Raw genomic sequence first — 17,133 nt, forward strand, 5'->3', positions numbered from 1 at the left:
GTGTAAAAACAGGGAAGTCTTTTTTGTTCCTTCTGCCTCTTTTATTAGTATTTCTCTGTATTCTGGGTAAACTGTCAGTGCTCTCACGTAACAACGGTTTGCACTGACAGACCAAAGTCCTTCACTGACATATGTCAGTTAGGCAGAATGCTTCATTACTGGAAACTAGTTTTAAAGAGCATATTTGAATGAGTTCATAACTGCAAATGCAAAAAATGTGTCATTTAGGAGGCAGATATGAAGTATCTGTTCTGGGAGATTTATTTTAGTCAAGAAGTACTGAACAGCTTGCTTTCTGATTTAGGGGGGTTTGGGTATAATTTAAAAAAGTGAGTTGTGCAGTAGAAAAGTACCCTTCATGTCCAACTCAGGATGTGCTTATTTTTCCCCATCTGCAAGAATGGAAAGAAGTAACAACCATGTTGCTCACTAAAGCAGTAAAAGTAAATTCTATTGCTGTTAAGATGTATGAGTAGATGATCAGCTTGGATGTCTGTTGTCCTTTTCAAATCAGTAGTCATCTACCAGAAGAGTTATATTTTCCCTTAATGCATCTCTGTCTTAGATTTGTATTCATTTTGTGTTTGTGCAGACACACTTGAGATCTGCTTTTAATTATTGAGTAGGATTTACAAATCAGAAATGCAGCACAAGCCCATAGCTTTTTTTTTTTTTTTAATCATACTATAAGTCACCTTTCAAAAACTGTCAAGGAATCATATTTTTAGAAGCTGTACTTGTATAGACATAAGTAATGCAATAGCTGTGTCAGTCTTTGAGATTATGAACACGCTTAAGATGAGAATATTCTTGGCGTAAGTAAGGAGTATTATATAATAAGGAAACAATGTCTTTTTATACTTTTCTTCCAAAACATTCCCTAGTGAGAATTAGAATAAAAAACCCCCATAGGATTGCCTATGAATAGATCTCCTTGCAACATGATAACTTTAGCCAAATTACACAAAGTAGATTTAAAATCCTTGTCGTGTTTTCATAGTTTTATTTTTAAAACCGTTTATTGGCATCTAATATGAATTCTGATTGTATGGCTGTAAGTCCCAGACCAACAATGTATAGATGTGTAAAACTCTATTGCTATTTATCCCTTTAGCAGTATGTATGTCTAGCAGGCAGGAGAAAGTGATCAAAAGCAATAAATGATCTGAATGAAATAAAAGCAATGGGACAAATCTTGTTTCATGTGATGCCCCAAGATTTTTTTTTTTTTTTTAAAAAAGGCAATACAGAGGACAGAGGAAAATAATTTCTTTGGCTCAGTAGTTGTGTAAGTCTATGATTGTGTACAACACAACCTTAATGCCTAGCTTCCAGTCCAGAGAGTTGGTACCTGTGGTAATGATTACTAGTAAAGATCCTAGGTTGCAGACAGCTTCCAGAAAGGTCAGAGAACTGCTGTAACGAGGTGTCACAAGATGAGGGGATTGGCTCCTATAACAGTTTAGGCTTAGAAAACACAGAAATTGTAGGTGGCTACCCCTTTTCACTGCTTTCTCTTCCTCTGTGACTTATGTAGCTCACGAGTGCAACGCAGAGTCCAGCCCAATGCATTCTAGATGCCCTTATTCAAATGCTGCAAATCAAGGTGGAGAGAAAGAAGGAAGATCAATTAGGGTAGAACAGCTGCTGTCTGTGCGAATGATTTTTCCTCATGTTTTGTAAGTGATTTCTGAAGAAAGCTTGCAGTTCATGGTGACCAAGAATATATCAAAAATGTGATATTTATATTAAATAGGTAGCACTTGTAGTGCCAGTAAGGATTTTGGAGTGTCAGTGATCCAAATTGGGCAGGAACAGTTCATCAGAAGTTTAAAAGCACTAAAGTAGCAGTAATTTTGAGGTATGCAATGCATCTGTTTCCAGACAGACCACCTGGGAGCAGGTATCTGTAGCCAGTCTCCAGAAGCTGAGCTTCGGAAGACAATGGAACTGTCTTAGAGTTATCCAGGCTGCGTTTATATTGAATAAGAAACACAAGGTTGATTTGTGATAAGAGTAAAGTAAAGCAGCAATTAGATGATTTGGAGAGTGCTGCCTAAAATTGGAGATATATTGTGAAATAGTGTGTTCTGGATACAAGTTCCCTCTGGCAGGCAGAAACCAGGACACACATCTGGGAAAGAACAGATATCTGAGAGATGGACCTTGACTCCAAGCAAAATATGAGTCATTGCACAGCACATGGATCAAAACAGATAGACTTCTCCTTCCTTTTGTTTTCAGCATCTTGATCGTTCCTTCAGAGTAGCTAAATTTTAGCCCTTCCCTCTCTCAAAGTCTGGTGTAGATCAAACAAACAGCAAATGGCTCTGGAGGAAACCCTTTGCCCCAAGGCAGGATCAACTCCAACTAAAGTGTTCCTGACAGATGTTTGTCTAACTTGTTCTTATATGTATTTGGTGCTCAGGATTGCACAACCTCCCTAAAATCAGTGTTTAACTGTTGTTATAGTTAAAGAACTTCCCTTATTTTTCCGTTATGCTTATGCAGCTTCTGCTGTGACTTTGAACGTATGAAAGGGAAAGCAGAATAAAATTAAAATAGCCACTGGCTATTTTTCATCTCCACAGTGGCTGACAAGCTTGTTCTTTGTTTTTGAACCAATGAGGTGTTAGAGAAAGAATTTTTAATGGAGATGAATGATGTGCATGGAAAAAACATGGAAGTTAGTGCCTAAGTGAGGGAAAAAAAATCTGGGTGATGATCTCCCTAATTTGCTCAACAATATGAATATGGTGAACAATGATTAAACTGGCATCTTTGAATTGACTGGTGGATGGTGAGCAAGATTTATTTTTTAAAGGGGAAAACCTCCCTCCTTTTTGGGGGAGGATGTGTTTTTGGAAGAGAAGTAATGCCATAAAAACTGGAACATTCAAAGCTATTTGGAATATGACAATGAGTGAACTAGTTTAAAGTCTGTTATTCTTGAATGATGAACTACACAGCTCATTGGTCCCTCAGCTCTCTGGAAAGCATCACTTAAATGATTTTTCTTTATGTATTTTTGGGGGAAATTGCACAAATAAGCAGGAAGTTTTTTTTTCAGACTTTCAAAATTTCTATATACAATGTGTGAAAAGACATGGATATATATCTTTCACTCAAAAACAAAACAAAACAAAAAACCAAACCTCTATATTAAAGAGGTTGAAAAGATATCATTTGTTTCAAAAATATGTGTGGGGAATCGTTTAAAGTTTGCTATAGTTCCCAAGATTCATATCTACTATCAGTTCAAATATTTTCATATTTACCCTGGAGAGTGAGAAGGGATAAGAGGAAAACTGTTGAAAACTAGAATGTGAATGACAACTCTTTGCAACATGGTTAAAGCAGTTGTAAATTATCTATTAAATGCAATTTATTTTTTGGGGTGGGGTATCCCTGATAATCTGAGGCACAACTTGGCCTTGATAGATAACCAAGAACTGATGTTTTCTTTCTCGTGACCAAAACCCAATGGTGTTCTTAAGTGGATCTTTTTTGTGTGTGTTTGAAGAAGCATTATTCTGGACTGCAGCTCAGATACCAAATAACTATCCTACCTATAGCCAGAACACTGATAAATGGATGCTAGTTGAAGAAATAAACCTAACAAAAGTATGTAGAAGTTTTTTCTCCTCTTCTTTGATCTTTATCTGCCCATATGTGTAAGAAATCACATCCACATCTCTAGTTTGGCTGTATCTGATGGAATTCAGGTGGTTCTTGTAGGTTCTATACAAAATCCAACAAAGACAGTGAGATACTTTTCATTAATTTCAATGGCTTTTAAATCAGGCTTTATCCACTAACTCCCTGACAGCAATAATTTAGTTACCTTTTATTTACCAGATCTTAAGGCAAAATTAAAAACAAAACACACACAAAAAAGGTTAATTTATTTACACAAATTCTCCTTAAGTCCAAATGCTAACGTCTCTTTTAGAGTGTGTGTGGCTGGGGGGAGAGGGAGACAAAAACAAAACCCACAAAACCTCCACCCTTCTCTAAACTGTTCAAATACAAGCAACTAGGGAATTATATAAATAGATATTCTTACCTTTACTACAAAAAATTCATGCGGAAGTCCTATCTTGGAATAAGCTATTCATTAGTTGGCTTGGCAGAAAGAACACAATCCAAATGAACGAGCTGCCAAGAGTATTTTTAGTGGTTTTATATGTTGCCCATTCAAATCTTGGAAAATTTCTTTAGAAAATTGGACAAACTGACCACTCATTTTTATAAGCTTTCGCAAGATCTAAAAATGAAAAACAACTATTGTATTTAGCGTCTGTTAATGGAGGTTTCAGGCTACAGAACTTGAGAAAGTTCTGCTGGGAAGCTAATACAATAACTATAAAATATTGGACTGATAATAGGAAACACTGGCACAGAACAGATATGGAAAGAGTCATGCTAATGTTCCATATCCAGGGCTGTTACCTTGTGCCGAGTGCTAAAGATACTGTAGTCAAACATATACAGTAGTAGAGATCTGGAATGGAGTCAGTCAAACTCAAGATATATGCAATTGTCTTTCTCTACCATGAATAATATTGATTGGATAATTCTGTCTTTAGAGAATTAAAAAATGGGAGCTTGGACACAGAAGAGAAAGCAAGTTGGGCTAACATTTTTCCAAATGGAGAATGTGTGTCCTTTCCCCGCATATGTAATTAAGCCCTCATCTTCTTTTATCTGAAGTCAGTGGGATTTTTTTTTCTCTTGCTTTTTTGGGAATTGGATCTGGGCTTGTGCTGCCTTTGTAGCTGTTCCCTTGACCAGGTTTTTTCTCCCCAAGCTAGAAGGAAAAAAATCAATAAAAGGAAAACTACTCACCAGATATCAAATGAGTTTCAGTAGATTATATTTTATTTGATTTGAAGTGGAAAGGAATGACAAAAGAATATTACATTTTTAATCCCACATAAAATATCTTTCTGGAGAAAAAATTTCTGCATATGGAACTTAATTATGAAGTTTTCTCAGCAATGCTGCCTTTCATAAGCTATACAAAGGTGATATACAAAACCTGCCCTCAAAAGATGTTTCAGCTTGCGGCTTCTGTGTGTTAGGATCCTCTTTAAGAGGACATAGAGGCAGGACATTTTAATGTCTTCTAACTACCTTAAAACAAACAAATCAAACCAAACAAATAATAATAAAAAAACCTTTATGAGGAATTTGGTCATGTTTTGCTGTAGTCTGTGAGAGAAAAAAGCTGGAGCAGGCTTGGGATGATGAAATTGGTACAAGCTTCTGACTACGAATAGCCAGGGATCAAACAAAAGATGATCGCTGTATGAAAAAGTATGACAATGGCTGGAACATCAGCCTAGGCAGAAGCAGCTTATGGATGGTGCCTGTGCAGGTACCCCCTGTTGAAATTTCACAACAACTCCAATTCAAGCTGCCCTTGTGAAAGAAGGCCTCTTCACAACAACGAACAAAACGGTTCAAGTGCAGGAAATCAGCTGGAGCCAGTGAAGCTGAGCAAAATTAAATCTTAAATTTGTTCCTAAGTTAAGCATGAGTAATAAAAACAAACCTTAAAATTATATCTTGATTTTTGGATCAGTTATACCATTGCTTTACATCACCCAAAGATCAGCTAAGTGGGCAAAACTGTTTTTTCTGAGAAGAAAATTCATCTTGTTAATCTTGATTTATGCTGCCGTAGAGAGGCACCATGATCAGGCTGACAAGTTTTAGAGTTACTTTGGGCAAAAATAACTTCTTTCAGACTGCGTCTTAGTTATGGGCCTAATAAGTCTTCTTCAGTGTATTAATTTTAAAATGATCTACACAGTGATACCTACCTTAAAAATCAAGGATGAGAAATAAATAATCTCTCAAAATAAAATAATCTCTTTAAAATTCATAGCTAAATCTTAATTGTTCTACATTTATAGAAAGGAAAACTAGGTTTCTTAATTGCTGTCAGCTAACAATGTGGCTTTAATATTTTTCCTTTTGACAGATTTGTCCTGTTGCCAGGTGTATCTGCTTAAGTTCTGTAATCTGCTTTGCATTACTTTTATAGTAATATTGCCATCGAAAGTGCTACATACAGTATTAAATAGCAGGGTGAGTCAAGAGACATGGGTCGAATGTGTAGCTCACAAATGAGAAGTTTGGAGGCTTCATCTGTGCGATGTGGTAAAAATACCTGTAACTAAATTGTCAAACAGTCTGGCAATATTGATAATCTTGGCATGAAATTGAGCCATGCCAGAGTGCAATATCCCAATAATCCAGGATTATGAATATTACAGATTACGGATAGACAAAATGCACAGGGAGGACTTTTCTATACTGGCTGCTTTTGCTACAGTTTATTCTTCTGTCAGTATTTCCCCTATAAACTCCTTTTATTCATAGGTCTGGCAGGAAGCCATAAAATTTTGCTTCTAGCTGGAACTTGGCAGACGGTGTCTCAAGTCAGGAAAATTATTTTAAACAAATTTTTAAAATACATGAAATATATTGGGGCTCTTTTAAAAGCTAGAGGTGCAGTCATTTTTTTTTTTTCTGAGAAAAAGTATTGGTTGCAGTGTTTTTCACTGTAAATCCTCTAAAAAAAATCTTACCTTTAAAAAAAAAAGACTGTTTTAACTAATAAGAAATAAAAAGCATGAATTTTATTTAAAATGTATGCAAAAAGGTACTTTGTGTAAATGTCGTGGACTTATGTATTTTTAAGTGATTGTTTTTAGGTTATTGTTTTAAATTACATACATAACCTAGCACTGTGATGGCAGAAAGCTTTTATATGCTGTTATAAGCTGTAAGATAAATAGTAGGCAACATATATGTAATTCTAAATGTCCATACTTTCTCTTTTTCTTTTCTGTTACCTACCTGTAAGTCCCATCCACAAGTGTCTTGGTAAATCAGTCTTGACAAATTCAGCATAATACAGCAATTGGTATTGTTGGGGGATGAGCAGATACCGTTGTGTCAGTCTGTTTTATCATCTAGAATCCAGGTATACTTGGGTTGCACGTAAATGTCATGAAAGCAGAATAGCCTTTCTTATACTTCAGGGTTTGCAGTGTTAATTTGGGCAAATACCACGAGGACCACCACAAGTCAGCAGGAGTGAAATTTGATGGTGATTGTGGTAACAGCTCCTGGCTTTGTGTCAGGGTCTGTCCTTCTCCATGTTATTGCAGCTTACCTGGAGTAGAAATCCCACCCTGTGCTCTCCTCTGTCCCTTTTAACCCTCATTGTAAACTGTAGGTTTACTACCTTGTTGATTCATTTTAATTTAGAGCTCCAGTAATTCGTAGTGTACCTGCCATAGCTCTCCTTACCCTGAAACGAGTCCCTAAATGACAGTCAAATGTGTCTTCATCAAATGAATAGATCAAAAAACAAACCAGGAGGCACAGGTATTTTATGAAGAAATGAGTCTTTCTAGAATAAGTGCCTGACCCACAGGGCAAACGTGTAATTTTTGTATGCTTTTCATTGTTGTTTTTACTAATTCCCCTATGTTGAAGATGGAAAGCACAATTTAAAAGCATTCAAAAATGTGTAATCACTGAAATATGATTGCTATTTCATGTGGCATCAGAATATGGACAGAAAAAAAAAGCCTAAAACAGTAAAGACTTTGCACATTTGACAGTAGCACAAATGTGCCCAAAAGATCTTTGGAAGCTGATGGAAGTCCTCCACTTGCACAAGCATAATGCTTAATGCTTATCCTTTTATCATTGTTGTTCTCTTTCCACTGCGTATGCCAAAGTGATGAAATTTTTAACTTTTGAGACCAGTTAAAGAACATATTTAATAGTACCTTTATTTGGATGTTTGCAAATATATTTAATAAGGTAATTTGAAAAAAAATAATGCCAGATATATTTCCCAGAAATTGGAATCTCTTTTTGTATTATGCACCTGAGGAATTCTGCGTCTTGGACTCTGGCTGACCCATCACCCTGTTTATGCTGGATGAGGAACATGTGGTGTACAGTGTGAAGGTGGAAAAATCCAGCATATCCAGGTGCAACTTTTGAATAAGCATTCAGTAAAGCTTGCATGAATTCTTACTGCTTTATGGAATTCATGAAATATATGGAATGTTGTTAATGCAGATTTATAAGCAGGTTCAGAGAAAATTAACATATCAAAATGTCCTGAAGATTGTGTTTTCCTCTTCATGCTATGTGCTTCTTACAGGCAGACATACTAGGAAGGACAATGTTTATACTGACAAAATAGGAGGTGCAAGAATTCCGACTTTGGACACTAAGATATAATTTTGAGCTGTGCTACTCCCATAATGCACCATATCCTTCCCTCTCCTAAGGTCAGATCTTTATCTGTAAAATGGACATAATGTGTAAGCTTAAAATCTCAAAAAGTCAAAAAATACTAAGACTGGGTATTGTTATTTGTTGCACAAAAACCAGAATTTCTTCATCTGTGACAAGATTTTTTTTGCACATCCAAATGCAAAGACTGTGTATCAAATACTCTATTGTGGAGAGCACTGTAATTTATTATCACCTAAATTTATTTTTTTGCTTACTAGGGTATAACTTTAAAGTTCTATTTTGGTAATGTTAGTACTGATAGTTTTAAAAGGAATAGTATGCTTCTTTGAAAGGTTTTTAAGCATCCCACTTTTTTTTTTTTTTTTTTTTTTTGCTTATTTTAAAATCCTGCCTTTATCTCTCATCCAAGTGCTGACAAGTGTTTGCCTCAGGCTGGCTACCGAGAGAGTAAGCAAAGATTTTAGAAATGTATATTGCTTTCTTGGTTATGTTCCCTTTCAGAACCTGTGTATATTTCTCAAGGTCTGTGGCTTTTGGGTTGTTTGCCGGCTACATGTGCAAATCTGTCGTAATTCTCTAGACCACTGAGAAATGGAGGGAATTGCAGTGATGCTAAATGTTTCTCAGTGTAGTTTCTATTTCAGATAGGGCAGGCTCAGGGGAATGGACATATTTTGAGAATTTGAATGTATATATTTCCAGCTATATATTTGAATGTACCTTTAAATCCCAGAAGATAATGAAATACTGAAAACTCAGGGGGAAAAAAATATTAAAAAAAAATATTTGCTCTTGATATCTTGGTCAGCTGTCCTGAATGAATGGACCTAAAAGCCTTAGAGATTTATGGAATATTAGCCAAGGAAATAAAAGATTGCCATGATCCAGAGGAAGAGGACAGAGGCATGTGCTCCTCTTGTAAAAGACCGTTTTGTGATAAAAATGTACCCTGGACCTACACTTCAGTGTAAATCATCAAAACCTGTCAGCAGTGAGTAAAACTAGTGTGTGTCTGTGTGTCTTTTTAAACTCATCTAAATGATGTCAGTAACATAGATATCGAAAAATAGCAAGTTAATTATCAGTGCTTTTGGTACTTTGCTGCTGATTCTTTTCAGCAGGAACATGGAGGTACTGTATTTAGCTGTTGTTAGACACAGAAATAGCTGCTGGAGCTGGGTATCCTAATGCAGTTGCTTTCTGCTCAGAGTTGTTAGGGCGGGAACCACGATTCCTTCTCCATGCCCACAAATTCCACGTTCCCTCTGTTACTGCTCACAAAGAAGGAAGGAGGTGATACAGACTCTTTTCAGTGCCAAAAGCCTCAGCTAGCTCATAGGTGCCAAACAGCCAAGCAACATTTCATCCTTTCCTGGATGCCAAAAGCCTCAAGTATCCCTGCTCCACCTGCCAAAACCTCCAACTTTGTCCTGACAACTCCTGCAGTGCAGGCCTATGTTGTCAATATGAAATTCTGCAACACACTGACAATGGAAAATCTGGATGCAGTATAATATTGAAAAACATGCTGAGATTTGCCTTCAGTTTAGTATCAAAATGAATTACGCTCTAAATATTTCCTGTGTGTGACTCTTCTGCATGTTTTATTTTCCAAAACTTGAATTTGAATTTATTCAAAACTGCTGTAGAATGAAAATATAGAGCAGAATTCAACAGAGTGCTAAACTACATCTGAGCCCCCAGATGTGTTCCTTCATGTAGCCGTACAAGTCCATCGCTTGCCTTTTTGGCTCTTTTCTTGCTGGTGATTCTCCTGGTCTGTCGCTGAGCTTTACCAGCTTGCCTTTCTGAAACACTCTTTGTTACCAGACACAACTTCCATTTTGCAGTTTGTTCCTAGTGCATGGACAGCCTGACAGTGGCAAGGCCAAATGCAAGGAATGGTTAATGTGACTGAAATAATGTTAGTAATATTAAGACTAATTACTCCAAAACATCTGCCTAAAATAGCTGCAGTTATTCCCAGGTGTCTTTTATCAGTCTGAAGTGATGCATTAATTTTTTCCCTCTCATAGTTTTCTGTAAAGGATTTTATAATTCCAGATATGTTCTTTTCAATGTAAAGAATAACATATAATTTACTTCAGTACATATAAATACAAGATTTATTAAACCTAATGACATACACAGTGCACAATTAGGCAATATATAATGCACCCAGCAATAGTGGAAATATAGCAGGAAATGTCTTGAAATCAGTCATAATGAAACAAGTGGAAGTTTTTCTGCTAAAATCAGGTAATGCAAGGTCTCATTAATAGTTCTTATTTGTCTGGAAATAAGTTTTGACTGTTCTATTTAGTTGCTGCCATAACTGAAATATTTTTTCCCTAAATCTGTAATCTGCATTCTACACCCTACTTAGATTGTGTGAAATAGAGGTGTAAATCATTTTTGTATGTGGCCTTAGCAGGGAAAGGGATTTCTAGTATAGTTTGTTGCAAAGCAATGGGCATAACAGCCAAAGCTGGAAGTGAAGGATACTGTTCTGAGGCCAGATAGCATAGCCAGTGGTTATCGGCAGGTAAATACTTGTTCTTTCAGTTATGCACTCTGCTCGTGGATGCAGTCAACAGTGCAATCTGATACCTTTTCCACTCAGTGTAGCGTCTGGAAAGAGGAATCTGGGAAACGCATCACAGCTACTCAGGCAGGATATTTTCCCTTCAGTGCCATAATTCCTTGCGCTGCCTCTGTTTGGAGGCATTGCAGGTACTAGGAGAAGAAAATGGCATAGCGCAGTGCTGTGTGTAAAGAGTAGTGAACAGCAACATAAGCTTGTGCTTTGGAAGTCTCTGGAAGTCAGGATAGTGTTAATAGTATTTATGGGTTGTGAGAGTGGGAAGAAGCAATAAAAAGGAAATGCTTCATCTCTGTTCAAAATACCATCAAGGATGAAATCCACTCCAGGGAAAAAGGCCAGTACTGAGCTTTGGGTATTGCTTAATTTAGGCCTTCAGTGGGACCGAAGTGGTGTTTATACCCTCCAGTAGGTTCTCTCACTTGGACAAATTTAGTCTGAAGAATCTAAATTCTGTACAGAGAAATGTGCCATGTGTTATTAAATAGCAATATGATATAGCTGTGCTAAGAGTCCTTCTGGGGATTCTCTTTTGGAGTTTGGCATGCTTTTACAAATGAATACAAACTGCTTTGATAAGAAACTATAAGAAAAACCAAAGAGCATTCACCTAGGGATCTGCACTAACATCGACATAGCAGCAGATACACTGGCAAATGTTCCTGCGTGCTAGGTCCTTACTGTCGTGACAAAGCCTTGTTTTGAAGCCATATCGCTCTAACCTGTTTGTGTAGAGTATTTGAAATTCCCATTCAGCACACTGGAAGATGCTGCACTGAATCACTGAATTGTGCCACAACGTGTCAGAGCTGGGCCCAGCTGCACTGAGGAAGGCCTTGGGGCACATCACAGGGCAGAATTAGGGGTAATCGGGGTTGCGATATGTACCTGGCAGAAGGGCTCTGACTTGGGCACTCTTGCAGAAGAATCAGCGTGTTGGGTCTCTGCTTCTTTTGTTGCACATTGTTATAATTCCCGTGTATAAAACACTACGTACTTGGCTTATGTCTGTATTTAAAGTAAAAATGTATGTAACAGCTCTGGAAAACAAACATTTAAGGTATCAGAGCATTTCTGTTGAGAAGCTGAATCTTTGTTGCACTGAATGCTAAACATTTACATATCCAAGCCTTATGTAATGGATGTCTGAATAATAATAAAACTGCATAAACTGACCTTCATTCTCTGGCACCACATCTCCTTTGAAGTCTGCATGACCAAATTCAAGACAATTATGTCATCCTTCATAACAGCCAAACAAAAGTTTGGCCAAATAGTCATTTTTTCTCCATATAAAAGCACTGTGTTTGATTTTGCAATGTGTGTCAATGTAGCTGTTGTTATTTACTGGCTGTTACAAGTGACAGTAAAAATCCCCTTGTTTTAGATTAATGATCAGCCCTGGTAACATCTGGATTTCATTTATTTTACCTCAGTGCCCACTTTTACTGTATTCAGTTCCTTTGAGCAGCACGGTGCAAGGCAAGCACAGCCTGCATGCTCATGCACAGCTAGCAGAACTTGGTGTTACTGTATATGCCCATATGTGGCAGAAGCAAAACGGAGCCCTGGACAGAAAAAAGGAACTTGGCACTAGCATTTCCTCCCCTCCAAATCTTCCAGTGCCATACTTTCATTAAAGTTCTCCAAGAACAAGGCTGTCTCTGTCAGTTAAGGGTTGTCAGCAGAGGCTCAGATTGCACATTGCTGGGCCTCAGACCTTCAGGAAACCTTGGCATACTGTCATCTCAGCCTTTGAGGCTCAGCCTGTGTCACGAAATGCTTCAAAACTTGTAGTTTATTTTCCCCCATCCCCTAATTCAAGCGTTTCAAGGCTCATGTGCAGCATCGTGACTTACCCTTTTATTATTTTGAAAATTAATTATATATTGGATGCATAGTTTGGGATGTAATATTTCAAACTATCTTTATCATATGTGCTGGAGTCATTTCTGCAGAGAATGTTGTATAGGTTCTGAAATACATTTGCCTTAAATGCGATGCTTGTATCCTAGCCCTGTGTTCCCACTTGGTGCTTTTGGAATGGATACAACTCCACCTAACGTGGCTGGATCAAGTGGAAGAGTGGTGCCTTTTCCCATCTAGTTTTATGTAAAGAGCAGCAAATCATCTAGGTTTTTCTTAAAGTTACGTTTATAGCTGTTTCAAGTTATTTTGTCTGGTTTCACTACAGCACTGGCGGCTTTATTTGATCATGTTATGTCACAGGTGTACATGTGCATTTGTACATATACATGCATGTGTAGGTACACAAATACTTTCATAATGAAGCATGTAAACCATAAGCTTAATGTATATGTAGTAGTACATCCGTTGGAAAATTGAGCCACTAAATGAAAAACACGTAGCAGAGTATCACTGCTGAAGCATATTAGAATTATGACTTAAGACAGTAAAAACAAGAAAAATAAAAGTTAAGAAGCAAGCCTTGAATGTAGTTCTGAGATACAATAATACTCTTTGTGCCCAATTGCAATTAGCTCTTGATTTAATTCCTAAATGAGCTTCCAAGGTTTTGTTGGTTTAAATCATGATGTTGGTGATCTTTGCTTTATTTTACTTTAATTTGGGACCATGGTGTAGACAAATGTAACATGTAGAGTTTATGAAACCAGACAGCTAGTAAATCAATATTATTTTGCTAGTAAATTACGAAGGCAGTGCAAGCTGCTTTTAACTCTTTCCCATGGGACAAGTAGTTTGAACTAGCTGGAGTTTAAATCAACACTGTGGGCACTGAATTAGTCAATGATTCTGAAGAGGGCTTTGTTGGCATAAACTTCTGCTTTGATCATCATAGTATTTACAGCTTTTTAATTAGATACAGTTCAGAACAATGATTTTTATCAAAGCAGTTTGGTAAGTGAAAAACTGGACATTGTTTAGGGCTCTAGGTGGCATTCTGTCTGTTAATATCAAGTGGCTGGTTTTAATACAATGCTGAAGTTAGGATTATTTTAGGCATTGTCACTGCTTTGTCCAAAGAAACTTTGTATTTTAAAAGAGTGTGTGACATGTACTGCTTTTTTTTAATATCATAAGTTTAAACAGTTCTTAATGTACTAAAAACCTATTCTTTGCCTCGGGATTATAGAGGACAAACTTTAATTTTGCACTCATAAATTTGAAAGAAGTGACTCTTGTTCATCTTGACTTATTTTCATGTGCTGAGTGATTTGTTGGGAAGTGCTGAGCTCTTTTTGCTCAAGATTGAAGGCAGTTACTTCCATTTTCAGTGTCAGACATCTCAGAGTTGGCTTCGGATATAAAGCAAGCCCAACGCCAGTGCAAAAATTCCTCGGGGATCTTGGCAGAGCAGGGCTCTATCGTTTCTGGAACAGTAGATTGGCTTAAGTACACTTTTAAAGCAAAGTAAGTGTTTGTAAAATTTGTAAACCGAGGGGAGCAGAAAGTTAAGGAGCCACTGATGTGTTTAGACCAGTGCCTGCAGTTTGCTGTTCAAATGGTGATAGGTTATCTAATTAACAAAATAAATTCTTCAACGAGATCCAGTTTTCTGAGGAAGGGATGAAAAAGTTTGGAAGTTGCTGATGTTTCTGTTAGCAGTTTAGCTTTGTGGAGTAGTGCTGTTATATCAAATCTTCCTGCTCTTATTAATGCCTTTAAAATGTGTTTGAGTAGTCCTTAACTCTGTTTATGTACAGCTAAGCTTAACTATGTGCCTTTTGGGTTTATAAAAGGATGCTTGCTCAATATTATTGCTTCCGACTGCAATGCGAACGCAGCCTGTGTGACAGCTGATGTACAGAGAGCAGTTTGCTCAAGTTCTGTGACACTTGATTATTATCATTATATTTAGAAGAAAATCCCTTTGTCTACACAACATGGTACTGGGTTATATTCCTTGTACGGTTCTGTTTTGAAAACAACTTTGTTTTTATTGTTTGCCATTTTTGCTTTGAATCGTTAGGCTCTTGTCTGAGTCAACTTTCTTCATGGCTGAAGATGAGCTGACTTTACCTGTACTGTTGAAATTTAAGGAGGTTATGTATTACTTATTTTTTCTTGTACCATAAAATTCAAATTATACATCCCTCACTTCCTTTCAAATTACTTTTGTGAGGCATTTTGGAAGAAAATAAGACTGAGTCTTGTCTCACGATCTTACGTTTTCTGAAAAAAAAAAAAAAACCTGGATTACTAAAATATGTTCGTCTGGTTTAGTATTAAGATGTATACAAATGTCTTGCACTTCTCTGGATTCAGTCACACACAAAAATATTTTTAGTATTTTAAGCATTTATTTTTAACTGGCACCCCTGAAGACCTGAATGCTCATTTGGATGTAATTTATAGAGTAATGTTTTTATCTCTGTTCCTTATATTGTTTTCTGACATATAGCCCTTGGTTAGCGTTTCTGTGCCCTTGTTTTTCAAGAAGGGGGAGTGAAGACGCTGCAACGCTATCAGATTAATCTGTGCCTTTCTATGCAGTCAAAAATGATAGAAATATGGATGTGCTGCCTCAGTTTCTCTCTCTGAGGTGTGACTTAGGTGCCCACTGAAGTCAATTGGAATGAACCACTGGCTGTACAAATAATTATTTCAGTTAAGCTCGGGTGAACGCTATATCCTCTCACGTTTGCAGTTGTGCTGGAACACAGGGTGAACATTGCTCAATATTCTGTCACTTGGGATAAATTACTCTCACTGCCTTATTTCTATCTATGCTATGGCTTTTCCTCATAATGGTGCTAAAAACAGTCACATAGTTATGTTTGGAGTTTATGTGCAAACGCTATCGACATGGTGATTAGAGTGACTAGTGTTTTCATCTCCGTCTGGCGGGTGTAATTCAGGGTTATAAAAAAATCTTAACTTCTTTATGATGGCAACCCATCACATATGTCTGACAACTCTCAAGGAATCATGTTGGATGCTTGGTTACAAAAATCTGCATGTGTTTTTTCAAGAGAGAAATTTTAATGGTTGCAGGGACAGAGGAATGAAAGTAGGATTTAAATGGAACACATGATGAACAATTGTGAAATCAGAAAGAAATGCTTGGGCAAATTCTGAATTTGATTTTCCTATGCTTTCTTCACGATAAAATAAAAGCAGTACTCTCCTGAAGCAGACCATTATGGAATAATTAGATTCATGTTGCTTTTTGAGATTAAATTCTTATGGTAAGAACTTACCATGTTTTAAAATACTTGGAGAATTTTCTCTGAAAAATATGAATTTTCTTCAACTGGATACAATTCAAGTCAAAAATGACATTTTTGGGGGGTCAAGAAGATTTTTTTCTTTTTGATCCAAAATCTTTTTATTTGTGTTGTCAGGTAATAATGTCTTTTTGAAGACTATGTGAGAAGCTTAAATCACCGTTTAATTGCTGTAGCCTACAAATCATTTTAAGCCTTTCCTAATCTCTCTTAAATTAATAAGACATTTTGTCATGAAGTTGCATTCTTGGTTTACTTCCCTAACTGCAATTCTGGGGCTGCTTTTTATAAAAAAATTTTTGTGCTGGACATCTGTATGCTGGCAATGATAGCATATTTGGACACGGCAGTCCTTATGCAGAAAGCAATGCATTAAATACAGCATCTTCAAACACTCGGCATCTTTTCCCATGTAATTGTTGTATATTAAAATAGTAAATACATTGAGATATAGTAAATAAGCAGCCAAGTAATATACTCAGTACTAATTATGTCAAGCAGTAAAACATGTAGCAAGTCAGTTAAAATTTTTTTTTTTTCTCCTCTCTACCCTCCATTTTTTCAGACTTCCAGAATTACCCGTTCTGATGAAGATAAGGAAGGCTCCTGGGATGCCTGGGGAGCCTGGAGTGATTGCTCACGGACATGTGGTGGGGGAGCCTCCTACTCGCTGAGGAGATGTTTAAATGGCAGGTTAGCCACATGCTTATGTATACTTATTCTTCTGCAGCTATACCGTATTTCCCTGTCCACTAACTGTGTTCATAGAAAAACGCCGATGCTTCTGTTTTTGAAACTAAATGCTGTATTACAGATCAAGTGTCATAAAATCCTAGTTTTAATATATTTTTTTACTATATCAGATAAATATCTTAATGCTCAACTCTGATAGATCTTAAGGGTGTAATTAAATGTGTTAATGGAATAGCAAGAATGATTTTAATGTGGTCAAGTATTAAGAGAAATCTTTGCTACGGGAATGCAAAGTGAATGCTGGGTTACCTGGATGTAAATTGGATCTGAAGT

General features: G+C 36.8%; 1 protein-coding gene across 11 annotated transcripts in view; it reads left to right on the forward strand.

The window, feature by feature from the left end:
* Positions 1-17,133, forward strand: part of ADAMTSL3 (ADAMTS like 3) — a 199,796-nt gene that overhangs the window by 78,356 nt on the left and 104,307 nt on the right. For all 11 annotated transcript variants that reach the window (XR_013955837.1, XM_080607168.1, XM_080607167.1 and 8 more), the window contains exon 4: positions 16,673-16,800. Coding sequence is in view for 10 of the 11 variants with exons in the window: in XM_080607168.1 (XP_080463294.1) it covers positions 16,673-16,800 (128 nt within the window). In the remaining variant the exon portion in view is untranslated. The remainder of the gene's footprint in view (positions 1-16,672; positions 16,801-17,133) is intronic.

Source organism: Anser brachyrhynchus, assembly GCF_964034855.1.
Source record: "Anser brachyrhynchus genome assembly, chromosome: 11".
NCBI lineage: Eukaryota > Metazoa > Chordata > Aves > Anseriformes > Anatidae > Anser > Anser brachyrhynchus.